A 27,905-nucleotide genomic window follows, 5' to 3' on the forward strand; every position below is an offset into this window, starting at 1 on the left:
AGGACAAGCCCCCTTGATGAAGCCTCATCCGATTCCTTCCCTTCCTCTACCAGCTCCTTTAGCAGCCATCCCTTCTTCATTTCCTCTTGTCAAGGTGACTGTTGCGACCCACCATGATAGTCAACGGCAACCAACTAATCTTTTTGTGCCAGTATGGGGTCTGATAGGACCCGTTTGATGCCGCGAGAGGGTGGCTCAAGCCCTTGACCGAAATATCGGCCGACACCCGAGATGCCTTTCAAACAAATTAAGGCGTGAAGTCATGCTAGGCCCAAGGCCCTTTGAAGGCCCAGCTTGAACCGTTTGCCTTACACCCTTAAAGCCCAAGTCTCAGCCCAAGCCCGTCTACATAATCCCCTTTCCCTTAACGCGGCGTTTAAGCCAGCTTATATCTTCCAACAATACCCCCACTCTTTCCTCCATATCAACCAACACTTTAAACATTCTTTCCTCATTTGCACTCAACATCATGCTGCCATCTTCCTCTCCTCTCTATGCACCTTCCTAAATGGAGACGCCTGGCAACACTGCATGCTTCACGGCTCGAGGTAGAACCCTCTGAGCTTGGGTCACCTCGTTGTACATCCGTAAACCTTTGGCCGACAAACCTGAAGGAAACACCCGTGATGTGCCTCCATCTCCGCCGCCCAATCTGTTTCTCTCACTCGAAATAGGGGAATGAGAGGTGAGCTCCTTCAAGGAATTCTTGAAATTCCTCCACCCCTCTTCCTTCCTCCCTTCCGGCACCACTAACAAGCCTCTCCTCTTCTCGTGGCCAAGCACCAAAATAGAGAAGAACCTGCCATTGTGATTGCAGCCCCTTTGCACAACTAGCACCTGGTTTCCTTTTCTTTTGAGTTCTAAGGAACTCAAATGAACCCAATGAAGCTACACACTCCATCACCATAAAACCCAAACACTCCGGAGCTTCATGGTCCACCAAAATGTATTTCACCACACGGCGACTGCTCTTCATGATTCTCCACCACCTCTCGTTTTCCTTCTTAAACGCAAATGAATTCTTATCAATAAAAACCTCTCTGCAACACCCCCATTGCGACCAACCAACACCGCAAACCAAGACTAAAAGGAGAAAAAAGAAAAAGAAAAGAAAATGGGAAAGTTCCCAAGGGGAGGCATCGTGGAACTAGGGACTCAAACCTGGCGCAAAGCGCAGGTGATGGGATTATGAAAATGCATGAGAACATGAAGGTTGTACGGAGAGAAAGTTGAGAGAAAAAAACTATTGTGAGATAATTTGCAGCCATGAATACCTAGAGAATGCAGCAATTATTGACTGCAAAGTTCCATCACCACAATCCAAATTCTTGGCAAGCCTTCGTCACCTCCTTAAAGTTGTTTTGGCTTGAATTATGTTGCTTTTTATGGTAGCAATCAGACAAGTTTTCAATGCACACGGTCAGGTGATTTTCAGAGACCCTCATATATTGTTACTCAATCATAGGTGCCACTTTGACCATTCAAAAAATGCATTTAATTTCTTCTTTTATTCTTTGGGCCAGGATAATATATCAGGTCAATGGCAAGTCATAAGGCTAAACAAATAAACAGAGAACCGACCAGAACGATTCTATACCGAAACAAGTCAGTCATCAGTTCCAGATTATTAAAAACCAAAGGAATCGGTGAACCGAGATCTTGGACCAGTTCCTTTGGTTCTTCATGCCTCCTCTATTCACTCGCTCTCTTTTCAGTTCTTCACTTTATGGTTTCACTCACTGTCATGTGACGTTGTGTCTGTCATAACAACCAGACTGTCTCACTGTTGTCGTCCTCATCTCTCTCTCTCTCTCTCTCTCTCTCTCTCTCTCTCTCTCTCTCTCTCTCTCTCTCTCTCTCTCTCTCTCTCTCTCTCACATTAGGTTTGGCAATTGAATCTATATATATTAGGGTTTCAATTGTTGAATCTAGGATTTCTTTGGATTTTTGTTGGTTGTTGAATATGAACTGCTAATTTAGAGGATTAGTCTCCCCAAACTGACCGGAACTGGCTGACCACCATTAAGGTCGGTTTTGTTTGGCTGGCGCCACCACCCCTCGATGCCACAAGGGGTATCCCACCCTTCAGCTTGGTCTATGGTTCGGTTTAGTTTGTACACCCTTAGACAAGTCAAGTCATATCATAAACATATAAATATCTTTAATTGCCAAAAATTTTTGTTTTTGCACAAAGAATCTTTGGCATCATTGCCATATATTTTAACTTTGAAAAATTAACTCTCGGAGAGAGAACCGTGGTTACATTTTTTGTGTTTCTGTACCAGAACTGAAGATTTATAAAGGGCTTGGGCACACCCACAGCAAGAAACAAGCTAACAACGAACAACTACCTCACAATTGGGGAGAGAGAGAGAGAGAGAGAGAGAGAGAGAGAGAGAGAGAGAGAGGGGTTTAACGCCTCAAGGAAGGCCCAAGTCACATCTGGGTCTATACTCCAAAAGGACTAGTCAATGGTATAGTTGAAGCCCAATTGGAATCATTATAAGAAGAACTTCTCCTTCCCAAGCAATGTCGGAACCCATACCCCACCTACCCTTATCACTTATCAGTCAGTATGGGGTATCACATAGGGTAAGCAGTGCTAGATCCACCCTGAGTCTCAAGTCCGTATGAAGCAAAAACTTTGGCTTCCATACTCGTGCATATTTACTAAATATATGTGCATGAGTGCTTCTACTGTTTTTGTACTGATTGTTTACACAGTTTCACCAGTTGAAGTTCCAATGAATGCAAGCCAGAAAATAATCATGAACTAAAAACCATATTGAATTTCCAGAAAGAGAACTCATTTTTCTGGAAATCAAGATATCATAAAATAAAACAGAGCTCGAGTATCTAACTAAACTAAGAAAGTCACCTTCTGAAAATATCCTGCCATTATAGCATTGTACATGCCGGCTGTAGGTGTCAAATTAATTTTCTTCAAATCCTCAAGCATACTATATGCACCCTTAAACTGCATTGGACAGGAGATTAATATGAGCTTGTGGCATAATTCAACTCAAACTACGTAATTTATCGGAGTATAAAATTATTTTGGTGAAATGCAGCAAAACAAAATCAAGGCATGAGTGGACTTGCACACACAAAACAGGAACTAAAAAAACCTTACATCTTTCATTTTTGCACACATATTTATCATGATCCTGAAGGTTTCATTGTTTGGCTTCATACCATGGTGACAAATCACTGAATAGATACGGTGTACCTGAAAGAGTTGGGGGGGGGGGGGGGGGGGGGGGGAGGGGGAAGGGAAAGATACGAGAACATGAGAACTATAAAATAGAGTCAACACAGAAAAAAGTTTAATCTCGACCATTTTTTTATAAGTAAAGTTTAATCTCATTCATAAGTACCATCACTGTCATGTCACCCGATGTATTGTGCATATGTTTGGAGTGGGGTCATATTTTCACCTGATATCTGCTAGTAACTATATTAACATGTAGCAGAAGATCATATAACCATCTCAGAAATGTAATAAGTCTCCCAATTAATTATTTTCATATCATAGCTGTCCCCTGTTCTTGAATGATGCATGTCAAAAGGATTATAAATTACAACGAAGGAACATAATAACGTGACATTTTCTTTTTCTTCAATTGACATGGTTTAACACCATCTATTCACTATTTGTAAACAAAAGAAGTTTTAAGCATACATTTACTCATCAAAATAACATAAGCTCTGAGCGTAAGTTGTTAAAATCAGCATTTGACAAGAGAGCAAAGCAACTACATATGGTTTTCTGCTTTTTTAATGGAGAGGGAGGGGAGATAGATGGAATGATACAGCGTACCAAATTAAAGTCAAAGCTCGCTTCAGTAGCATGTAAAACAGAGTGTAAAGCCTCCAGCGATAAGGTCAACCCCACTTCACACATTTCATCAACTAGATCAAGAGCAGCATGCACCTGAACAATTGAAAGAAATAACAAATGGTTTATAAAAGCACAAAAATTATCTCATGAAGCAATCAAAACTAAAAAATGATTAGGTACCAAACAAAAGGATATTAAATGGAAAGAAAGAAATTAATATATCAATTAATGATTTTCCCCTTTTAGTCAACAGATCAATCATACCTTGAGTGAATCACAACAAAATTAATATATCTGATTTTCTCCTTTTAATCAACAGATCAATCATACCTCGAGTGAATCACAACAATACGTGATGAGCTCCTCATATGTTGTGGATGAAGGTGCCACTTCCAATTTCGCATGGAAGTTTTTAAATTTTGAAACAACATCCTCAACCTTTCAATATTCAAACACACATGTGAGTCTCACTAGTATTTGGTATACTTTAGTGGAAATGCTGACAATGCAAAACAATATGGAAGCATGTAATGATGCAGTTGATTCTTTTTAATAGAAGATTTTTTTTTTTTTGATAAATAAACAAACAATTCTTTTTAATAGAAGATATAAGCTGATGCAGTCATTTTTTGATCGGTATAAAAATCCCCCTTAATGCCCCCAAACTGGGTCACAGGCCTGTGCTAGCCAGGCCAGGTATAAGCTGATGCGGTCATAAAGTAACTATATTTTGAATTATAGCCCAAAAATTATTTCAAATGCTGCTTATCTTGGCAACATTATGCTGCAGCCATAATACTGTGGATCTGAATCTTCCTTATAGAAGTGTTGAAGAAATAATTGACTCATGCCTTGGACCCTCAAATTCATACATAGTTTGATTGAAGTAGAGCATCAAGCCTTGCTTCTATCTGAGACCTTACATGAGATTTATAAATTCTCTCTTTATAAGACACAAAGATATAAAGCTCTAATGAAGTTAAAGTGTGTATGGTGTGGGCTTGTGGAACTATATACGGAATGGTTGGGGGGATTTTGCTAAACATGTTTCCTTTAAGGTTGGAGGAGGAGATAGGATTCGCTTTTGGCATGATCTTTGGTGTAGGAATTGACTCTCAAGAATGCTTTTCCTTCCCTATTTAGAATGGCAAGAGACAAGAATGCCACTGTTACTGATGCTGTATCTTTTTCCAATAATATTCCCCAGTGGAATGTGAGATTTTTTAGAAATGTTCATGATTGGGAAGTGCCACTTATTACTGATTTTTTCAGCAGACTGTATGACGTTAAAATGGTGCAGGGAGGAGAGGACAGAATGTTGTGGGAACACGCTGGAAATTCAATTTTCTGTCGGCTCTTATTATAAAGTGCTGATGTGTCATTGTATCAATCAATTTCCTTGGAAGTATATTTGAAAATCCAAGGTTCCGACCAAAGTTGCTTTTTTGTACTGGTTGGTGTCACTCAGGAAGATTCTAACAACAAATAATTTGAGGAAGCGAGGTATAATATGCCTGGACTGGTGTTATTTGTGCAAGTAAGATGGGGGGTCGGTTGATCATTTGTTTCTGCATTGTGAGGTCGCAAAGACTTTTTGGGATGAGATTCTCAGCAAGTTAGGTATTGCTTGGGTGATGCCCAAGAGAATGGTGGATCTATTGGCTTGTTGGAAAGGATCTATGGGCAGCTATCACATTGCTGATATTTGGACGATGATACCTCTATGTCTAATGTGTTGTTTGTGGCTGGAAAGGAATGGACGCTGTTTTGATGATAGAGCTCGCTCGTTGGGAGAATTTAGAGAGTTTTTCTTTCGAACTCTATTTTTGGGCAAAAACTCTTGTACTGAATGGGAATTCTTTAAATGTTTCCTTTTTAGGGCCAGTTTGGTTCCTCAACTCATCTCATCTAACCATTACAACTTTCCCAAATTCCAATACAAAATATAATAAATAATACAACCTTTTCAAATCCCAAAATAATAATAATATTAAAAAATAATATTCTAACAATATTTTATTCAACTTTCATCTCAACTCAACTCAACTCAACATCCAAACGCAGCCTTAGACTTTGCCCGTTCCTAGTTTCATAGTTTGATTTAGGTGTTTATGCTTGTATATTTCCTATATACTTGGGCTATGCCTATCTACTTGCATTAATAAATTTCTTATTACTTATAAAAAAAAAATATATATATATATAAAGCTCTAATTGTGGCGGCTTACACATTTAATTTTTCTTACTATCAATTTCAACCAGTTAGTACTCCATAGTTCTTCACAACAAAAGAGTCTATTACTTTTTTTTTTATAAGTAAAAATTTTAGTCAACGAATGTAATTCCGCCCATGTACACAGGAAGTATACAAAAGAAGCACCTAAAAACATTTGACTACTAAATCAACGAAGATAGAAACTCTTGGACTGCCCCACCATTAAGAACAATGGCTGAAAACCAAGAAAACAGGGAAAACATAAAAAATTCCCAGAGTTCATCTACAATACATTCCCTATTATTAAAACACCTCTCATTCCTTTCCAACCAAATGCACCACATAATACACAGAGTCTATTACTATTCAACAGAAGAATAAAAGATGTGTCCTTTCATGTCAACTAAAGGGTAATAGAGTTATTGACTTATTGGAGAAGTCAGGGTATAGGTTAATAAAAGTCTAATGTAGTGTGGAGTGTGCAATGACCCAAGGGGTAGTAGAGTTATTGGCTTGTTGGAGAAGTCAAGATGTAGGTAAACGAACCGTAGAAGTTCAGAGTTATTGGGTTGGGGTGTGTGGAAGAAAGGCAATAAGCAGAAGTTTGAAGATTGTGACGAGACAACGGATGAGCTTAGGTCCACAGTGATACAAATCTGTAATAAGTCAGGACGGTGATTTATGTTTTCTTCACCACTCTAGACAAGTGATTCCATTGTATACACCCTCTGTACTTGGGTTGCGCCTCTTTGCATGCATAGTGAAAATCACTTACTAATAGAAAACAAAATCCAATTGATTAGTCTTAGCAACAAGAATACTTTTAAGCATTCAGCTTTATCCAAAAGACATCATTAGTTAAATTCCCAGCAATCTAGTTATCCTTTTTCCAGGATGAGGAGCTCTCCATCCCCTTGTTTAGATGATTTTTTGGGATGAGGAGACAAGATTTGAGAGGAGTGTCAAAAGACTGAGAATACTCGAGAGAATTTTTGGAAAAACCTATATGTTATGTGCGCAGCCTCATTCTCATTAAGTAGGCAAATCAGCCATTCTTTACGAGGTAAGAACTAGATATGGTAACAGCTATCGTATAACTCCTAACTATTAGCATCTATACATGGTAAGAATGACTATCCAGTATATACGGTAATATAGAATAATATCAATATCTAATATCTACATTAACATCTCTCCTCAAATTGATGCTGGTAAGTCAACCAGCAACAATTTGCCAACAAAAAACCGATGCCGTTGTCGAGTCGTGGCTTTGGTGAAGACATCAACCACTTGGAGATCAGAGATTCAAAAGAAATGTAAGGAAGATATATCACCCAACTTTTCAAGGTACCCTGGATAGAATGACAATCAACCTCAATGTGCTTGGTGTGTTCATGAAAGACGAGATTGGTTGCAATCTGAATAGCACTAGTGTTATCAGCATGAAGAGGGGTAGAAGTAGTCTGAGGAAACCCAAGCTCCTCAAGAAGACCGCATAGCACACAATTTCAGAACAAGCAGTAAACATGGCACGATAATTGGCCTCAATAGATGACTTAGAAACACGATCTTATTTCTTACATCTCCAAGAAACTAAGGCATCACCTAAAAATATATACCAACCCGTAGTAGACCGACACATATCCGAACACCTAGCCCAATCAGCATCACCATAGGCAACAAGTTGAAGAGATGAGCCTATAGGTAAGAATAAACCACGAGTAGGCGAACCTCGAAGATAGCAGATGATGCGTCAAATTGCAACAAGATGAAGATGCCGAGGAGAAGACATAAACTGACTAACCTTATGAACGGCATAGGAGATATCGAGTCGAGTAGTGGTCAAGTAGATAAGACTCCCAACCAGGCGCCGATAGAGAGTAGAATCATCCAAAAGGACCCATTCATCTTCCTGTATTTGACATTTACCTCTATAGGAGTATCAACAAAAGAAGTGTCCTCCAAACCAACCAAGGTGATAAGATCTCTTATGCTGGTTCAAGAAAATACTATTGGCTTGATGATGAACTTCCAGTCCTAACAAGTAACCACAGTCAATGCCAGTAATGATAATATCATTCACATAAACCAAGAGAAGGACTATACCCGACGCAGACTTGTGGAAGAAGAGAGAAGAATCATACTGACTTTGTGTAAAGTTAAATCTAAGAAGTGTACTACGAAACTTCTCAAACCAAGCCCGGGGAGCCTTCTTGAGCTCATACATACGACATAGACTTGTAGAAGAAGAGAGAAGAATCATATTGACTTTGTGTAAAGCTAAAGCTAAGAAGTGTACTACGAAACTTCTCAAACCAAGCTCGGAGAGCCTGCTTGAGCCCATACAGAGAATGCCTTAGCTTACTGATAGCATGAGGAGAAGAAGTAGTCATACCAGAGGGAAGCTTCATGTAGAATTCTTCTTGCAGATCACCATGACGAAAGGCATTCTTCACATCCATGATGCAGTTGCCACGACTATGAAGCAGAATAGCTAAAATGGTTCTAACCGTGGTCATTTTGGCAACAGGATCAAACGTCTCCTCACAATCAACCCCATATTCTTGTTTGTTACCCAAAGCTACGAGGCAACCTTTGTACCGGTCCAAAGAGCCATCAAAACAAAGCTTTACAAACAAAACTCATTTACTCCCAATATGTTTGACTGTAGGAGGACAAGGAACAATATCCCAAGTGCGATTCTTCTCAAGTGCTTGAAGTTCTGTTTGCATTGTATTTTGCCAACACTCATGTTCCATGACCTGTTTGTAGCAAGAGGGAATGGATATAGAGAATAAAGTAGCTACAAAAGAGACAGGGGAGGAGAAACCATACCGATCAAGGGATCGAGAAGGTCGAGTAGACCGGCGAAGAGTGGTGGAAGCAAAAGCAGGATCAGGCACCGGGTCAAGATCGTGAGAGGGCACAGAGGAAGTGGAACCAAACTCATGTCGACTACGGCCTCGTTTGTTTTCACATATTAGACAAGTTGAGATTAAAGTTATAAGTCGAATAAAATCTTGTTAAAATATATTTTTTTAATATTATTTTTGTTTTAGGATTTGAAAAGGTTGAATTGTTTATTTTATTTTTGTTTTGGGATTTGAAAAAGTTGAACTGTTTATTTTATTTTGTATGGAGATTTGGAAAAGTTATAATGATGAGATGAGTTGAGTTGAGATAGTTCGTGAAAACAAACTAAGCCTACGTCTTTCATACACAAAACCAGGTTTGAACCTTTCCACAATTGTTGAAAAATTAGAAAAGCTAGACAAAAAAGATAAAGATGCAGATAGTAGGTCAACATGAGATGGAAAGAAATATTGGTTTTCAAATCAAACCACATTCCTAGAAACTCGTATACAACGAGCATGAGGATCATAACAAACATAACCCTTTTGAGGGATAGCATAACCAAGAAAAGCACACTTAACAGACTGAGCCGTAAATTTATGTCATTCATGAGCAGGGAGGTGCACAAAACGAACACAACCAAATGCACGAATATTAGAATATGAAGGAGAATGACCAAACAACTTAAAGAAATGTGAAACATGATTTAACATAGGAGAGGGTAAAAGATTGATCAAATGAACTGAAGTAGAAAGCGCTTCACACAAAAAACGAGGAGGAACAAATGATTCAAGTAAAATGGTTCTTACCACATCAAGAAGGTGACGATTTTTTTCTCTCAACAACACCGTTTTATTGCGGTGTCAAAGGACAAGAATGTTGAGAGATGATCCATTTGCTTGAAGAAAGTCCTGAAACTCATTAAACATGTATTCTCCTCCAGAATCAGATTGCAAGATCTTGATGCTAATAAAGAATTGAGTCTCAAGAAGGGCAAGGAAGCGCTTAAAGACTAAAAAACTTCTGTCTTTGCCCATAAAAAGCAAAACAACTAAAATCATCAATGAAAGTAACAAAGTACTTATAATGCGCATGAGAAACAACAGATGCAATCCCCCAAACATCACTATGAATAAAATCAAAACATTGTGAGGTGCGAGATGCATGAGAAGGAAAATGTAGAGCTTTACTTTTGCCAAGTTTGCATGTTGTACAATCAAAAGAAAGATCAGAAGAACATGCTTTATTTTCCAACAAATCAAAATTAAACAGAGTAGAAAATACATCGAAGTTTGGGTGACCTAAACGTCTATACCACATCTTATTTCCCAGACTAACAACATTACATGCAAAGGAAAGTAAAGGAAAACTAGGGATAATTGTGGAAGAAAAAATATGCAGAGGAAAGAGTTGTCCCACTTTAGGCCCCTTCGCGATCATCTTCCCGGATACTGGATCCTGCACAATACAACCAGAACGAGAGAAATGAACATTACAATTATTATCAACCAATTGACCAACAGAAATAATATTTGTGGAGACGTCAGGAGATACAAAAACATTAGTTAATGAAGATGAAAGATCACCAAAAGCACTGATAGGCAGAGAACAGCCATTAGCGGTGCTAATTTTCAGATTTCCATCATAATCTTTGACATGGAAAAGAGGAACAGCAGCATTGGTCATATGGTTAGAGGCTCTATAGTCAAAATACCAAGGCTTAAAAGAAACAGTACGATTACCTGAGAGCCCAAAAGCAGAAAAAGTAGAGATGATCATCTATTGTACCATTTCAAGAGTGAGTGTGTTCGGGTTTGCTAAGGCTGTAGGAGCAGAAATAGGAACAACCTGCAAGGCAACAAGCAATGCAGCAAAACTAGAGGAACCAGCGGAGGCATGATAAGCAGTGCCCTGCTTCCTTTCAGGTCGATTGGGACAAGCAAAGATGATATGTCCTTGTTTCTTGCAGTAGTTACAAAATTTCTGGGGACAATCCCGAGCATTATGACCAAAGGCTTTACAACTATAGCACTAGACAGCACGCATGTCTCGACCCTTATTCCTCCCTTGTGCTGCATGAGCCTAAGTAATAGGGGCACTGACAATAGCCCGATGTTCCATGGCAACCTAAGTTACTATATGCTGCTCCTCATGAAGAAGTTCACTCAAACAAGCATCCAAAGATGGTACAGGATGACAATTCATCATATTAGAATGTGCAATTTCAAAGTCAAAACGGAGCTTCATTAAGAATTGATCTCTCTTGCTTGTTTCATGCACTACTTGAACAGTAGACAGAGCTGCAGCAAGAACATTAGCATAAACAATGTTTGAATAGGCAGCCCAAAGATTTTGAAAACCAGAAAAATATGCCTCAATGGAGAGACTTCCTTGTGTGATATTAGCCATCTCATACTCCAATTGAAATCGTCGAGTTGTGATGTCTTGATTGTAAACTTTGTTGAGATAATTCCACATGTCAGCAGCAATTTTATAAGGCCTCAGATTGAGAACAAGGTAAGACTCAACGGAGCCAAGGATCCAAGTCATTACCCTAGCATCCTTTATTTCCCACTTAGACAAAGCCTCTACATCTCTAGGTGTGGGATCATTGCCATCAATATGAACCCACAATTCTTTCCCTTTAACAAATAACTGAAACTCCCAAGCAGAATAATTTTTGCCAGTAAACCTAATATGGAACGATTCCAACTTATCTGATAACATGATGCAACCGAGAGACAAAGAGAATATCCCACCAGAAAGTTGTAACTTGCATTGAAGGAAAAAAATTGCACAAACAAGCACGCACCAGGAAAAAAAAATATTGCACCAAAAATCCAACCCGAGAGACAAACAAATAAAGTGCACCAAAAAGAAGCACAAACTAGGAAATTAACGAGTGCACCAACGTACAAAGAAGAACCAGGAACTGCAACAGAGGATGCCGAGATGCACCCTGGAACCAGAAACTTTCAACAGAAATCCCCGAAAGCCATAAAAACTAGAAATCAACAACAGAGGCTCCGAAACAACAGCCCAGGCCAGGAAAAACAACAGAGGGCACCGATAGCGAGAAGAAAAGTTGAAGCGAACCCAAGAGATGCTGAACTTCCAGAACAGAACTGGAAAACGCAACAGAAGTTGCCAACAGCAAGAACTGAACCAAAAACACCCACAGAATGCGCCAAAACTAACACATAAACACGCCCGAGAGGGAAAAAAATTTCAAAACAGGCAAGTATTCGAACCTGCTCTTGATACCATGTCAAAAGACTGAGAAACCGAGAATACTCGAGAGAGTTTTTGGAACAACAAATCTGCTATGTGCGCAGCCTCATTCTCATTAAGTAGGCAGATCAACCATTCTTTACAAGGTAAGAACTAAATATGGTAACAACTAACGTATAACTCCTAACTATTAGCATCTATACATGGTAAGAATGACTATCAAGTATATACGGTAATACAGAATAATATCAATATCTACATTAACAAGGAGCCCCTTGTATCCCCAAGCTCTATCTAGAAGCCGTCATTAGTTAAATTTCCAGCAATCTATTTATCCCTTTTCCGGATGGGGAGCTCTCCATCTCCCTGTTTAGATTATTTTTTGGGGGGGAGAGGACAGGATTAGAGAGGAGCCCTATTTAGATGATTTTTTTGGGAGAGAGGATAGGATTTGAGAGGAGCCCTTGTATCCCCATATTTCAATTCCCTCCAGGTGAGGGAATTTGATAAAAAGAATACCTGGCCTAAAGTTATTCTGTACTACCCACCAGCTCTTCAAATAATGGAGTTCACAACAAATATTCAGTGTGTGTGTTGTCAATTTACCAGATACTCTTCAAATAATGGAATTCACAACAAATATCATTTCCGCCTTTCCTATTAGATTCCCATTGAATATGAAGAACTCGGTTTCATACTACATTGTAACAAACATCCAATGCTAAAACATAATGAATCAATGTCAGTTAAAATTATTATTTTTTATGATAAATAATGTCAGTCAAAATTCAACCGTTATAACAGCATAATCAAATGGAGTTATAAACAAGTAAACTGCATGTGAAGCAGAAATGGCTCATGGAATTACGGCTTCAAGGACATTACCAGCAGCATTCATGAGAAGTTACTCACCACTAAATTTGGAATGCTAACAACATAACTGAAGATGAATTTTGAGATGTTTTCTGCTTCACAATCTGCATTTGTTAAGATAACCGCACCAACTTACATATATTACGAAGAACTGGCAACACATATTCTGCCATAATTTTTTTATTAAACATTCTGTTGCAAAATTAAGATTGTTCAAGAAAAACTTGAGATAAGAAAAAATTATATAATTGATATTTAATGTGCATACCACAGGTTTTGAATGCCACAAAGAATTTCTCAGCAAAAGACTCCAATAATAGCCTTCCGAATGATTTAAATATATTTGCTACATAATCTGGGCGTGAAAGCTTTGTTATGTCTACAATTTCCAATAACTGCAAAAGCTCCGTCTTCCTGTCACTTTCACAAAGTGCTAACAAACAATTATCTGCAATATTGAGTGTGATATGATGAGTTCTCAACAATACCAAACGAACAAGTTAACCATGTCCTAAAATGATCTTAAAGTGCACAAAAGAACCGCATCCATTTTAAAACTTCATGATACCATATGCATTGTAATTACCCTTGCATACAGACATAACATACTCTTAAAAGGCACAAGCCAGATACAGCTTTCTACATAAAGTCCTGAGACGATATTTATGTTCCATCCCTTGGCTCAAGCCAAAAAAAAAAGTGTAGCATCCATAAAGCATCAATATTAATCTACATCATGAACACAAAGGCCACATTTGTAGTGGCTATATGAAAAATATATAATCACCAGTTTCAAAACAATGTGGCAGCCTAGAATATTAAAAACTAAGTAGATCATAAATTAGTCTATAGACACCATCAAGTTCCTAGACATCATTGGTTCTTAAATTCAAGAGGTTTGTCTGCAAAGTGCAAAGAGGGGTCCCAAATTGCTAAGATATAGCGGCAGAGATGCTCTATGAAAGGTGAATTATTCCACCTGCATACATCAAGCAATTCCTACTGATGCCAGAAATGACCTAGTGCAATGCAACAATAATTTATAAATAATTTCTTTTGTGTTTCCCTATCAGTTATTTGAGAGTTTGCAATGCTAAAATAACTTCCAAAAAATCCTAAGTAGTGATTCCTTGATTAAAACTCAATCTTCAATAAGAACTAATCCTCAAAAACATAACCACCATGGTAGGTGACCATGTGGGACCATATACCTCGCAAATTGGACTTGTCTTCCCCGTCATCAAGTGCAATGTAATTACAAATCTCACGAATCTTTTCTTCATTGTTTACTCCTATCCACAACAGCATCTCATAGTAGCCTAATCTTGAAATTAGGCGAGGATTCCATTTTCTAAAAACTTCACAGAAAAAATGAAATTCTTGTACCAAACCCATCTGAATTAAATACATAAGAAATGGACCATAAGCTGCTTCTTCTATCTGGAAACCCTGTTCTCTCATTGATTCAAAAAGTCTAAACACCTTGTGTGTCTGTTCTAATGCAATGTCTTCATCATTACTTGTCATGGCCTTCTCTATGCATATTCTTATCAATGCATTATATTCTTTGATACCTGTTTCTCGTCCCAATTTAACAAATACCTGCATGGTAGCCTCCGTTCCTAGTTTCTGTCCACACATTGTAACTAACCGGTTAAAGCGATTCCCATGAGAGCTTTTGTAAATCCATTTCTGTTTCCTTGCACGAGATACATCTTTCCTTTGTACTGATATGTCATGGTGAGACAATTTCGAAAACCATGGTATCTCCAGAACCTTTTTTAAAGAGTGTTCATCGTCAGTTCCTTGCAAATCAGCTGAACTATCTAATGCACCACCTGCAAAGAGAGAGAACGAATGTAACATCCTTGTACCAAAAAAAAAAAAAAAAATTCACATTAAAAAGAAAAGACGAATATGAACGGAGGAAAATTCACAAGATGGTCAATTGGAACAACATTCATAAGGGAAATATCAAATTCTTAACCTTGGTGAAAGTCCAAGTTGCCCACACTATCAGCACGTAATTGGTGGGACAGTGATTTAGAAAAATATTGCATTAGACAAAAATAGAAAATTTGTAGGTTTCTCTTATGTTTTCAATTTAATGAAACTGGCCTCTGAAAAAGAATATTCAACACTAGAGAAATAATAAGTTTTGTTTGATTCCCAAGACAATATCCTCCTTTTATATTGGTAAGTCACTCCATGCACACAATGCCTCCTGAACTCATGAATTCAACCTCCACCTTGTTCTTTAGAGTGGAAGAGTGCCATTATTTGTAACATAGCAGGTTGGCTTAATTCCCAAGAAAATGATATGGATACAGCCAAGTACAGCTACTTGATTCAAACTTCGACTTCCAACGTACTCTTTTGTCTCAGAGACAAGGAAAAAGAATGACAATTTCCATACTCGGAGTACATTTAACAAACACGTACCGCACAATATATGAGATATCTCCTCTGACAACTGCTTTGTCGAATCCTCTACTTTGCAAAAAAAAAAGAAAACAAATGTAAGCACAATAGAACCACACAAATACTATTCAAGGTAATGTGTTTAATTGCAGGAAAACGAAAAAAAATTACAAATTTTCTAAAGTTACAGAATGATTTAAAGCCGAACCCCTTATTTTTGTCAGCAACCAAACAAGAAGTTGGATATAATTATAAAACTTGGAATGCATACCGGAATCTGAGGCTGCGTCGAGCTTGAGGCTGGGGAGAGTAGATTTTTTTGACAGAGCTGAGGGTTTGGGGGACATAACGGAGCATCGTTTGAGGAATTTGAAAGCGGAGGCTGTGGGGGAGGACGTGTCGAGCGAAGAGACGAAGTGTTTTGGGGTTGCGTCCCCTGCAGGTGAGGAGGCTTTAGTGGTGGCGGTTTTGACGGCTGAGCTGAAGAGGGAGCTTAGCTTTTTGGCCTTGGAGCGGGGCATTGGGTGGCGGCTTTGCTTTGTTTACTGTTCTTGTTCTGCGTTTCCCTCTCCTTCTCCGTTTGCTCAGTCGGAAAGTTAAAAGTTACTCACGCAGAATGAAAGCCATGGCATTACGTTCGAGCATTAGAATATAACAATAAAGATACCGATAAAGGAAAGTTTCAGTTTATGAAAGGAGAGGGAATGTGTGCAAGTTTGAGCTTACGAAAGAGATGATGTATCAATAAAGGGGTCGGGGTCGGGGTCGGGGTCGGGGTTCGGTGATCGAAAATTGGTCCACCATATTTCTAGACCACACGGACCGATCACCTTAGGACCGGACCGTTAACTATTGGTTCGGTCATTCTATATCGATCCAGACCAGTTTAAAATGGGTTCCAGTTATAAAAAATAAAAAAATAAAAAAAAAAAAAAAGCTCATTACTCTATCACTATGCCAAAAAAACCTTTAAAATGTGTATTTTCGAGTCATTAGCATAAAAAAATTTACAATATTTATAATTTTAAATAATACAACTATTTAATTTTATTTACATATTTTGTACTTAAAATAGCCTAAAAGAAATTAGAAAGATTATCAAAATTATCCAGATCCATGCATTCTCCATAATAAAGTTAAAAACTTAAAAAAATAGAGAAAATAAAATCAAAAAATACAATATCATTCAAACTCCCAATCAAATAAAAAAATAGAATATGTATTTTGCATATAATATTATGAATTTTGATTTATCGTGAGTCATATTATATATTAGTTAATTAATAGCATGTTAATAATTATATATTGAACATTTAATATTGTTGATAGTGATAAGTTATATGAAAATTACATCATTCACTTATACAACTATCATATAAAATAATTTATAAAAATATATTTATTTATAATTCAGTTGGTCAAGGTGAAAAAATTACACCCTAGGACCGGACCAATTTTCAAAATCTCCATGCAACTAGGATCGAAACCGACTATTGAGCATTTCAATCCGATCCAGTTCAGACCAAACTATTCAGTCTCGGATCGAAGAATTTTCACTCATATGCAAAAGCAAAGCTAAAATCGCATATTTTGCCTTTTACCTATTTCATTCAAGAGATATTTTCATATTGAATTATCTATCTATTAACCAAAATAATAATAACATATTTTTATTTAATAATAATATTTTTTCTAATTTATTTTTATCATATTTTCCAATACTACGAATCTTATGTTAATTATGAATCAAATTATAAGTAAACAAGACAGCCCAAACAAATACTAGCATTAGTAAGTAGTTTTGGTTGATGAATAAGTTGCACAAATCATAACACTATTAATCCACATACCGGTTGTAAAAGATAACTAATTGCACCAATTCAAGCTGCCCACAAAACATAATCTATATACCAGCTGCCCACAAAACATAATCCAATGTAGTACATCAATAATAAGCAAACATGCCCAATAATTTCACAATACATGTCATTCCATAATTCATAATACATTCATAATTTTACAATATATGTATTTCCATCACATGTGGTTGGGTAGACGCTAAAATTAGAAAAAGTGCGCATACAAAGCTAAAATTAGAAAAAGTGCGTATACAAAACTTAAAAAATGTTAATTACAACACAACAAGATTAGATCAAACAATTACACATCTCCAAAAGATGTGGATGGAGATGAAGATGTGGATGTAACTATGTAACTGCATAATTATTCTTTGAAGGCTCATAAATTTCCTTATAAAGATTTACAAAATAATATTGTTAAATTGCATTCATGCCAGCAATATCTAATTTCATAATTTCAGTTTCAAATTACTTTTTCTTCTCAAGTGCAAGTTGTTCACTTCTAAAACTACTCCATTGCAATTCTAAGATTACATAGAAAAAACCTTTCAGGAACCATGATTTTAACCAAAAATCTTGATTTAGACACTACTTGGAAAAATTGGATGAAAAAATGCTGATCACATAGCAATAGCTTAAAAATAAATGCTTATCACATAGTAGTGGCTTAAAAATAAACAAATGCTGCTTGCCTTACATTTTTCATTTCTTAACAAATGCTTGTTACCCATTATCTAGTAAAAGTGATAAAACTCAAATGGATTAATACTAAGTTAGGGTGATAAAACCCAAGTACAAAAAATATGCCATTTTCATAGGGTTAAATTGACAACTTTAATCCAAATAGTTGGCCTTTTAAACAAGATCTGAGTTATTGTTTATGACTATCCCAATTTGTGTCAGTCACAAAATCTACTATAATATGGCCTTTTGAGTTCAATTATATAGCCAACATAAGAGTCCAGATCAGCACAGACCAAATCACAATTATATAGCCAAAATTTGTTGGGGGGCTTGGCGTTAGAGATATGAAGCAATTCAATTTAGCCATGCTTGCTAAATAAGGTTGGAGACTAGTTTAGAATCCTCACTCCCTTGAACTCAAGTTCTAAGCTGTAAGTACTGTCCAAATGGTGACTTCCTACAAGCAAATATGGGTAGGAGACCATCCTTCATCTAGAGAAGTTTCATGGCAGCAAAATACTCCTTGATGAGGGTCTATGTTGGAGAGTAGGGAATGAGAAATCTATAAAGATATGGTTAGATAGATGGGTTCCTTAGCCCACATCAAAATCCAAAGCTATAAAAATTTACTGCTAGAAGGTGATAAAGTTGTTGAGCTAATAGATCAAGATGCAAAACAATGGAATATACAGCTTATCAATGCAGTATTCTTGAATGAGGAAGCTAAAATCATAAGTCAAGTCCCAATTAATCCCTGTGACAGTGCTAATAGGTTGATATGAAGATGCACAAACAAGGAATTTCTCATTGTTAAAAGTGTTAATCACCTACACTAGGAAACAAGTGAATGATCTAAAGGCTAACCATCTAACAATAATAGAGGATAATTGGGAAAAGTTATGGAGACTTGCTGTTCCAAATGCAAAAAAGTTGTGTTTTTGTGAAAGGTGTGTCATAATGCATTACCTACCAAATCTAGTCTGTTCAGGAAGAGAATTGTGGATAGTCCAAGGTGTCCCATCTGTGATCAAGATCAAGAAACTGTTGAGCATGCAATATGGACAGAGCAAGGAAATTATAGAAATGCAGGATTGGAAACAAGAGCTTTAAAGATACTGTGCTTGATATGCTTAGATCATTCAAAAATGAGATTTTGGAGGAATTTGTAGTGATAGCTTGGAGAACATGGAAAAGAAGGCATAAGTTTGTTTTTAAAGTGGTGTTTACACCTCCCAATACCATTCTAAAACAATTGGCTTAAAAATTTCTTCCCTCAAATCTAAATGCTAACCACTTAACAAGTAGAGAAGAATGGGTGGCACGATGACTACTCTAAGGGAATTGTTCAAAATCAACCGGGATGCTGCAGTGAACAAGTAGAAAATCAAAGTGGGGGTTGGTATAATTGTAAGAGACTAGGAAGGGAAACTTATAGCCTCAATGAGAATGAAAAGATAGTTTTTTCAAGATCCCTTGCTAGCAGAATCATTTACTACTTTGTAGGCTATCATTTTTGGAATTGAGTAGGGGCTTCATAGCAATGTTTTGAATACTGTACCCGATGCCGTACCGGTCAAGGCACTGGAACGAAATATTTCAGTACCGGTACCATTTCGTATACCGTTTCGGGATAATCAATATATGAATAAATTATATATATAAATTATATTCTAAAATAATAGTCTATATATAAATAAATTATACATAAATACCTATATATAAATTATAAATAGACTGATATAAATTGTGGATAAAAATGAACTTGTAGTTTGAAGAAAAAAAAATAAAAAATAAAGATCGAAATATCAGCCAGTACGGTTTGTATTTGAATTTGTATGAAACAGATAAAATACCTATACCAAAACAGGTATTCACAACTATGCTTCATAAGGTCATTCTAGAAGGTGATGCTTTACTTATTGTCAAGGCAATCAATGTCACAGAAGAGAGCTGAAACAACAAAGGTTTGCTCATCTCTTATGCAAAACACATGCTCCCTCAATTTGCTATCTGGTCAGTGATTCAAATTGAAAGAGAAGAAAACAATGTAGCACATGTATTAAGCAAATCATGTGCATTGTCCATTTCATATGTCATTGTTGATATGGAGGAAGCTCCTAATCGTACAGTACTCTCATGTAGAGATCATTAACAATAAAAATTCGTGCTTTTTTTTTTGAAAAAAAATTATTAAAATAAAAATAATATTAAAAAAGAATATTTTAATTTTATAATATTTTTATTTAAAATTTTTTTCTAATTTTTTAAAATTTCATAAATCATCTCAATTTAAATCATTTTGTTATTATTTACAAATTAATCTGACGTGAGCATCTAAACATGACCAAATCAACAAAACTGACAAAAAGGGCCGAGACGATCCGGTACAGTCGAGACAGATCAATGGGTTGGGCTAGATATTTCTTTGTTTTATTTATTTATTTTTGTTTATATATATAAAATAATGCTAGTCTCATCGTTGGTGGCTCGAGTTGGGAGCTATTGTTGGAAATTTTTAATTTTTGATTTTTTTTAATTCGTGATTAATGAGGTATTATTTAATAATATTATAAATTAAAAAAATATATGTAAGAAAAAGCTAAAAAGAAAAAATACAAACGATAGCTCCGAGAGCCGTGGCTGTAGTTCCATCCACATATATATATATATATATATATATGTTTATCGTACATGTCGAACTGGTTGAACCGGTCTTTCCAATCTCTGTTGTTTGGAATTAGGCAATTCGCCATTGTGGCCAGAAAAAGAAAAAGAAAAAATAAAAGGGAAAGAGGAAAAAAGAAGAAGTCATTGTAGTGACAATTGATCAATCTCCATCATGCTTGTTTGTTTCTCGGCATTTATAACAAACATCATTTACTCTATATTCTCCTTTATGCACTCCGCAATGTGCTCCGAATTTGAATCTTTCTTTTCAGTTGAGCCTTCGTTTATCCCATGTACCAGAAAAAGCCCTTCAATGCTCAAATCCCATCTACACCAGCTTTTCCACTCTCCGGTGCATTGTATGGAGGAAGTCTTTGTACAGTTTGTACAATTTGAGTATTACCCAATTGCAGAACCCCCGAAAAAGTAAGTTGGTTGCGTATTGTGAGTTTGATATCATATATTCTTCGATTGCATGCGTGTTTAGAGCCTTTTGGATTGCTTGCGTATTCCAAAATATGCTCCGTTTCGGCAAAGCAGATAAAGAAAAACACTTTATGGTTCCATTTCAGTTTGACTGTTCTTTTTTTTTCTAATTTTTCCCTTTGGGGTTATTACTTATTAGTATGTAATGTATATGGTTATGCTGTGGTGCTGTTGATTTTTTCTCTAATGCCTAGGTGCCGATTTGGAAAGGAAGAGAGTTAGAAACCTCAAATGTAAAGGCAATTTTTGTAGCTAAAAAGCTGATAAGACTCGAGTGGGGCATAGCATTAATTTTTATACTGTTTTATTTCCTTTTGTTTTTTGGGAAACAACAGAACGTCATTGACTTCACCTGTCATGCACCTAGAGGTAAAAGGAGGAGATGGACACTAGGCTACAAGTCAATTTCTTTTTTATTACAGCTATTACGTGGTTGACCACATTTAGCTTATATGGCGCAAATGAGGCATGACCTTGCTCATTTAACATTTTTATCACGATTTTCATCTATTTCACTGAAAAAATGTAATTCAACAAAGTGATCAGTATCTGCCAGAATTGAAGAAATTAAGTGTTGTTTATGGTTTCAAACTTGCAACATGACTTGTGAGAGTTGGAGCTATAATTGAGGAAACTCCAGAATATAATTCAGAAATTATTCGTGAACTACATAGAAAAAAATGTGATCATGCAATCTCATTGGGCTGCTGCTAGTAGTGCTAGTCGATTTGAATGGCTAACATTTCGAAAATGAAGTTTTTAATCCTATTTTTATTATATTTTTCTGTCATTTCTTGAAAGGGGTTCCCTTAATCTCTGCCATCAAAATTTTAGTGTATTATGTAGTGTTAAATGGATTGCACATTATTTTATAGATATGTAAAAGATTATGTCTTCTTGTGTGTTCTATGGAAAAATGGGATTTCAACTACAATCATTGATTCATCTCTCTCTCTCTCTCTCTCTCTCTCTCCCCCCCCCCCCCCCCCCCCCCCCCCCCCCCCTCTTCTCCTTTTCCTTTTTCTATCTAGAAAAAGACGTTCTATACAATAATTTGAATATTATTTTGATTTTTGGTACATATTAGAGAACTCATTCAATACACTAATTTTTCAGGTCTGTGTCTCAGTTGTACAGGAATATGAAATACACACACACACGGGTGCAGGTATATATGTGGTGACTAGATTTGGATGCTTAGAGTGAAGATATAGTGGACTATAAGTTATTTTTATCTTATACCTTTAGATGGCCAAAAGTATCCAAACTATATCAACTTGGCCAGGAATCAACAATAGTGGTTATAGAAAAGGTTATCTATGAATAACACCAGTGTATTCATAGATGAATTTTCACCACCAAAACCCAATTGTGCATCTATCTGTGGCTCTTCTAGCAGAAAATGACTATCATTTTTGCTCATTTAGGTCTTTAATATATGGATGCACATAAACAATCGTGAATGGTAGGGATATAGACTTGTACAGCAGACTAGTACAAGAACAAATTATTATGGTAGTTTAACTGCAGCTATTATATAATGGATGCTGGATTACAGTGATCTCATTTGTTTTCTAAATTTAACAATTTTACTTGGTCACTAGGTTAAACTTAAAACAAAGGACCTGCTGTCTATGCATACCATAATCTTCCATTACTGAATATGCATGATTTTGCTATATCCTTATGTTTGGTCTTTTATGAGATGCATCTGTATATCACATAATTTGTGGTCTTTTAGTATGCAGAGCTTCTTCTTTCAGTTACAAAGTAATCATATATTTATAGTAATAGAAACAAACCTTTACAACTATTATTTATATAGTTTTATTAAGAATCATTTCTTTCTTTCTAATGAGACAATAGGTTTGTGAGAGATATGTGTTAAAACAAAGATTATTTACTATGTAGTACACTTTATGATCAGGAAAATGAAAAAAAGAAAAGATAGCACTCTACTCTGTTCTGATGGACGTGTGCACCTGTGTTAATATTACTGTACACAAAAACAAAAGAGAGAGGAGAAAACTAGTATACGCTGTTTTTTGCATTTATTATTGTTATCATTATTATCATTATGGCATGCAGGGAGTGCAAGGTAAAATTAGGGAATGTCATTAATGGTAGACACGGTTTTTTTAGAAAAGGTAGGATTTACATTGTACAATTGGATCATACTAAAGCTTCCATAAACCTCCTGTGCGTTATGGGAAGTTTGATAGAAAATCAAACATTTGCTCCCCCTTTATTTTCTTGGGATTCTTGCTCTCCTAACCTTAAAACCACGTGCCAGTTGTTGCAATGCATGAAGTCTTAAATTGCCAGGTTGGCAGAAACATTTGATGCTTGACGAGCGTTATAAGTTCCCAAATCCTCGTTTCTCACTCTTCCAAGGAGTTCTACTTATCTTTCTCCAATCTTTCTCTCAATGGCAGTGGTTTCTGTTTATTATGCTTGGTTAGTATCCTTTGGAATTCAAAAATGTATTTATTTTGTTGAGTAATCTTTTTCACTCTGTTAGTTCAACCAGGTTTTATGCATTTCACATAATTAAAGGTGAGGCAGAGTTAACATCAGATGACACTGCAAATATGTGGTATTTGAAAATTGTAATCTCATTTACTTCTTGAGGCGAAGGTTTTGCAAAACATTTTAACCTTGAATTGTATACCAAGCTGAGATTATCTGATTTGTTGTGAACAACACCCTCCCCCTTTCCCCCCACGACCCCCCTCCTCCTCCTCCTCCTCCTCCTCCTCCCTCTTCCTTCTTCCTTTGAAGGTTGAAAACTTGTTAGCTTGATGAATCCCAAAAATGTCCAAATATTTTCTTAATCTTGTGTGTGATGGAGTTTGACTCTGTTGGTTTGGTGATTGTCTTGTGATACTGCATAGAATCTTGGTTCCTTAAAGCTGGTAATTCTAACTCTGGCAATTGTTACCTTATCACCTAAAAAGATTATTGTAGGATTGTAATAAAATGCTGTTGGCCCAGATCATTAGATAAGTAACAGCTTTGTAATGAAAATGATTTGATTTTACAATGTCTCAGAGGAATTGTATTTATGTTGGGATTTGGCTCACTCTATATATGCTGAGCATGGGATTGGGATTATTAATTGACATACTCATGTTTTTTCTCCTTCAGACACCTAATGGTCCAGATTCTTTGTTTTTTTAGAAATGTTTCATCTAGAGCAATTAAGATCTGATAGATTTTTCTGGTTTAGTTATCAGCATTAGATGAAAAAGATGAGGACCTGCTCTCCATCCTGTGCTCTAATCATCCATACACCATTATCATTGATTCTTTGCCATGCTATTCATGTAGCCATGACAAAATCACAATGTAAATCTGTATAGCAAAATTCTAATACAATTCTAATATAGCTGCCTAGAGGTTCTTTGAATGCAGTTTAATTCTCTTATTGTCATCATGCTTGCTACTTTCTATAATGAAAGGAAATAAGATGCAACAAATTTTTTCATTGGTTTCTTGGCATGGGCCTCTCCAGTTTTCCCATTGCCATTCATGGCCGTGGACATGAAGGCTGCAGGAACCATTTAATCATTCTTCCAGGTAAAAGGAATACTGTAGTCTGTCATACCTCTTTACTGAAACAAAGGTCCCATGGGATCTGGATGGGATTTGCTGTGTCGGTTTTGAGTGGGGTACCTGGAGATCAGCATAGAACCGTAATTTTTGTTGATTAGTCATTACAAAAAAGCTATTTAATCATGGTGGTAGTTGTGGTCAGCCATCCTAAACATCTCTCTCTTTGGATAAGTATCTTTAATGGATCTCTCTTCACTCTTGCACTCCCGCTATCAATGTTTGAGCTTACAGATGTCTCTATTGTTGTTTGCAACTCATGCATTATATTGTTGAAATCTGTCCATACTTTATACATCTGAAAGAATTTTTAGTTATTCCCTTGTCACTTCTTTGACAAGTTCTTCTTCTGATTGTTTTTCCCAGATTCTTCTTGTTTTATACCATTTACATCTATAAGCGTTCAGTGAATGGGAATGACACATCATAGGTTGCAATGTTGCATGCAATTTCTTGAATACAATGAACTAAGAACCGACCTTGGAAAATTATTTGAATGGTGTATTTTTTTATGCTTGAATCTACTTGGTTTAGTTAGATAAAATGATCACATCTGCTCTTGTGGAAAAAGAAATGCTACTTGCCTACGTGTGCACTCTGTTCTTTTTTTTTGGGTGATGTGCTTGCTGTTTGAGCCTTGAGTGGTTAAAGAATTCTTAGGTTTTTTCAAGTGTGAAAGGGTGGTAAGTCTATCTGTATCTGCTGTATAAAAAATAAAAAAAAGGTTAAAATGCCCCAGCATCTGTACGAGTATTTGACTCTCCATCCCGCCCCCCCCCCCCCCCCCCCCCCCTCTAGATACTGCCAACAGGTTTCAAAATTTGAAGTTGGTGATAAGATAAATTCAGCGAAACATAAATCTTAAATTTCTACAGAAATAAATTAATTGAGAATTAAAATAATTAGCATTTGGTAGTGTTATCAACATTTGTTACCATGAGCTATGCATGTTAGAAAAATAAATTTGATTTCCTTCATAGTGCAGATAGATTTGGGATGCCAATATTTTGAACTGGACTAGCGGGTATGAGACGAAGAGGTTAAAGAGGAATTTTAAAATGGTTGAAATTGGTGGCATGCTTATGCGAAATAGGAATGTTAGTTGGTTTGATGTGGAATCTACAGAAGATATCCTTGCCAATATTCTCTCAAGGGTTCCAGTTAACTCCCTTCTAGTTTTCAAGTCTGTTTCTAAACTCTGGTATAGATTGATACACAGTCCAAATTTCATCAAGTTGCAGTTGAGCCAGACCCCAAAAAACCCCACTTACATCATCTATCCGTACATGGATGAGGTAATGAATTTGTATCTGATGAAGAGCAATGGGGAAATCACTGAAATGATTACTCTTCGTGACTGTGAAAATATTTCTTCTCAGAGCCTGATATGCTCGTATAGCGGATTAATCTGTTGTATCAATTATCCCTTGATTCCAAACTCAAACATGGATGAAGTGGATTTGACAGACTTTGAGATCCGTATCTGCAATCCCACTACTCGAGAAATCTTTTTACTTCCAAAGGGTAGTCCATCCGAAACGGAAATATCTATTGGAGTTGCTTTTTGGCCCCAAACCACTGAGTATAAAGTATTTCGATTTTTCCATTCCAAACATGAGTCCCAAGATATCCATCTTGAGTGTGAGATATATTCATCATGTACTGGATCCTGGAGAGGCATAGGAGTTGTCCAGCACCATCCCATGGGTTTCCGGCACTGCCCCTTGGGTTCAAATCATGTATTTGTTAATGGAAAAGTGTACTGGTTTGTTGCTTTAGAAGAAGATCAATACACACCTGGCACCATTCTTTCAATTGATATTGAGGAAAATCTTAGAACCATCAATCTTCCAGAGGAAGTCACCGAGCACTCATTCTTGGTTGATCTTGAAGGTTGCTTATCTCTAGTTGCTGTACATGATGGGGATGAAGTTGTTAATATATGGGTTCTGGATGATTCTAATCAGCCTAATTGGGAAATAAAATGTAGTGTTGATACTGCCTTCTCAAGTATGGAATGTGTTGACTTCGTAACTGCACGAAAGAATGAAGTTTTTTTCATAACCACGGAGCATTTTCTAATCTATAATGTCGACTATGGGACTTGGGTGGAACTTGATTTAGCGGATACTTTTGAAAGAAATTCTCCTGTTGCTTTTCCTTATACTGAATCACTCCTCCCATGTAAGTGCTGAAACTGGTTTCAAATTGTAATTTTATTTGATGACAAAATACCACTGCTTATATATGCATTTGACCTTTTTCTAGCTAGTTTTTATCCCATAAAACTTAAAACTTTGACACATACCATTCAGATCCCTGTTTAAGTCTGAATCAAGTGGGAAACTTTAAACATAGAATGCTCTATTTCTGGTAAATTGGTAGATTTACTTGAGCTAAGCGATTTTCATGTTATCTTAACTTACAGGCCCTTCATTTTTTTTTTTTCTATTTGTCTCGTCATTTTTTAAACAGGTTGTGGACTCCTGGATTCTGAACAAGAGGGTGACGATTAAGAAAAAAAATCGGTTGCAGTTCTGAAGGTCTTCTCCATTGGCGAAACAATAATCGTAAGCATATATTACCTTTCATTCTAGTGACAGAATATCCAGAGGAAAAACCAGGACATTACCATATCACAGACGTAACTTGATCTAATTTGTTTTTTTTAATTAAGGGATTTTTTTCTTAGGCAACAGGGGAATTTGGAGGTCTGCCATTGAGTGGCTTTTTGCCATGGAATATGGAGGATGGATAGCTACTGAATTAACAAAATGCAAAAAAAAAATCCTTGAGAAGGAATTTTGCTGAAAAGATACATCCTTCCCCCAGGTACTCTGAGGGGTCCATGATAAATTTACAGCTAGCTAAGACCGTCTTAGTTGCGTTGTACAACATTTAAAGGTAAAATTTCATGTTTGTTTGTTTACCTCAATGGACAAGCTGTCTCAAAGCTAAACATGGGGAACAAAAACTTAGTTTCTTTCAAGGTTGTTTATATATTTTATTCGGTAGCTTGAACCACTAACAGAAAGCAGATTTATTGCTGTAGATACTGTTTGAAGCCTTTATTATATTACATACCATCCATTCGGTGGAAAATTATTCCTATTGCAACAAATGGAGCTTTAATCTTGTTTTGATTTGCAGTGGTGGTGTAAGT

The 27,905-nt window shown here is 36.5% G+C and overlaps 2 protein-coding genes across 11 annotated transcripts in view; one reads left to right on the forward strand and one right to left on the reverse strand.

Annotated features, from left to right (window-relative positions):
- Nucleotides 1-16,192, reverse strand: part of LOC122280427 (pentatricopeptide repeat-containing protein At4g04790, mitochondrial-like) — a 29,541-nt gene extending 13,349 nt beyond the window's left edge. The window contains exons 1-10 of one of the 4 annotated variants that reach the window (XM_043091323.1): nucleotides 15,706-16,190; nucleotides 15,456-15,506; nucleotides 14,225-14,851; nucleotides 13,282-13,461; nucleotides 13,053-13,117; nucleotides 10,329-10,367; nucleotides 4,172-4,279; nucleotides 3,821-3,934; nucleotides 3,134-3,229; nucleotides 2,879-2,977 (exon numbers count right to left, since the gene is read on the reverse strand). In XM_043091323.1, the coding sequence (XP_042947257.1) occupies nucleotides 2,879-2,977; nucleotides 3,134-3,229; nucleotides 3,821-3,934; nucleotides 4,172-4,279; nucleotides 10,329-10,367; nucleotides 13,053-13,117; nucleotides 13,282-13,461; nucleotides 14,225-14,851; nucleotides 15,456-15,506; nucleotides 15,706-15,955 (1,629 nt within the window). In that variant the 5' untranslated portion in view covers nucleotides 15,956-16,190. Of the gene's footprint in view, nucleotides 1-2,878; nucleotides 2,978-3,133; nucleotides 3,230-3,820; nucleotides 3,935-4,171; nucleotides 4,280-10,328; nucleotides 10,368-13,052; nucleotides 13,118-13,281; nucleotides 13,462-14,224; nucleotides 14,852-15,455; nucleotides 15,507-15,705 lie in introns of all 4 variants that reach the window. The other 3 variants (XM_043091324.1, XM_043091326.1, XM_043091325.1) reach the window with 3 other exon arrangements.
- A 4,475-nt stretch (nucleotides 16,193-20,667) lies between these two features.
- On the forward strand, nucleotides 20,668-27,847 carry LOC122282037 (F-box protein At5g49610). Of its 7 annotated transcripts, none has more exons than XR_006230373.1 (5): nucleotides 20,668-21,070; nucleotides 22,247-23,591; nucleotides 25,728-26,926; nucleotides 27,218-27,312; nucleotides 27,435-27,847. XR_006230373.1 is itself a non-coding variant. In XM_043093949.1 (3 exons), the coding sequence occupies exons 2-3, from the start codon at nucleotides 25,801-25,803 to the stop codon at nucleotides 27,256-27,258; spliced, it is 1,167 nt and encodes a 388-aa protein (XP_042949883.1). In that variant the 5' UTR covers nucleotides 20,668-21,070; nucleotides 25,728-25,800; the 3' UTR covers nucleotides 27,259-27,847. The 7 variants fall into 7 exon arrangements, 1 of the variants encoding a protein (XP_042949883.1); XR_006230372.1 differs by having other exon boundaries at nucleotides 22,247-23,587; XR_006230370.1 differs by lacking the exon at nucleotides 22,247-23,591 and having other exon boundaries at nucleotides 25,723-26,926.
- Nucleotides 27,848-27,905: the final 58 nt, after the last annotated feature.

The sequence above is a fragment of the Carya illinoinensis genome, chromosome 11 (genome assembly GCF_018687715.1).
Source record: "Carya illinoinensis cultivar Pawnee chromosome 11, C.illinoinensisPawnee_v1, whole genome shotgun sequence".
In the NCBI taxonomy this organism is placed as follows: Eukaryota; Viridiplantae; Streptophyta; class Magnoliopsida; order Fagales; family Juglandaceae; genus Carya; species Carya illinoinensis.

Excerpts from the sequence above, each read along its gene's own strand:
- LOC122282037 (XM_043093949.1), top strand. The coding sequence starts at position 25,801 with ATGGTTGAAATTGGTGGCATGCTTATGCGAAATAGGAATGTTAGTTGG. Across the intron at positions 26,927-27,217 it reads TACTGAATCACTCCTCCCAT|GTTGTGGACTCCTGGATTCT; the intron begins GTAAGTGCTGAA and ends TTTTTTAAACAG.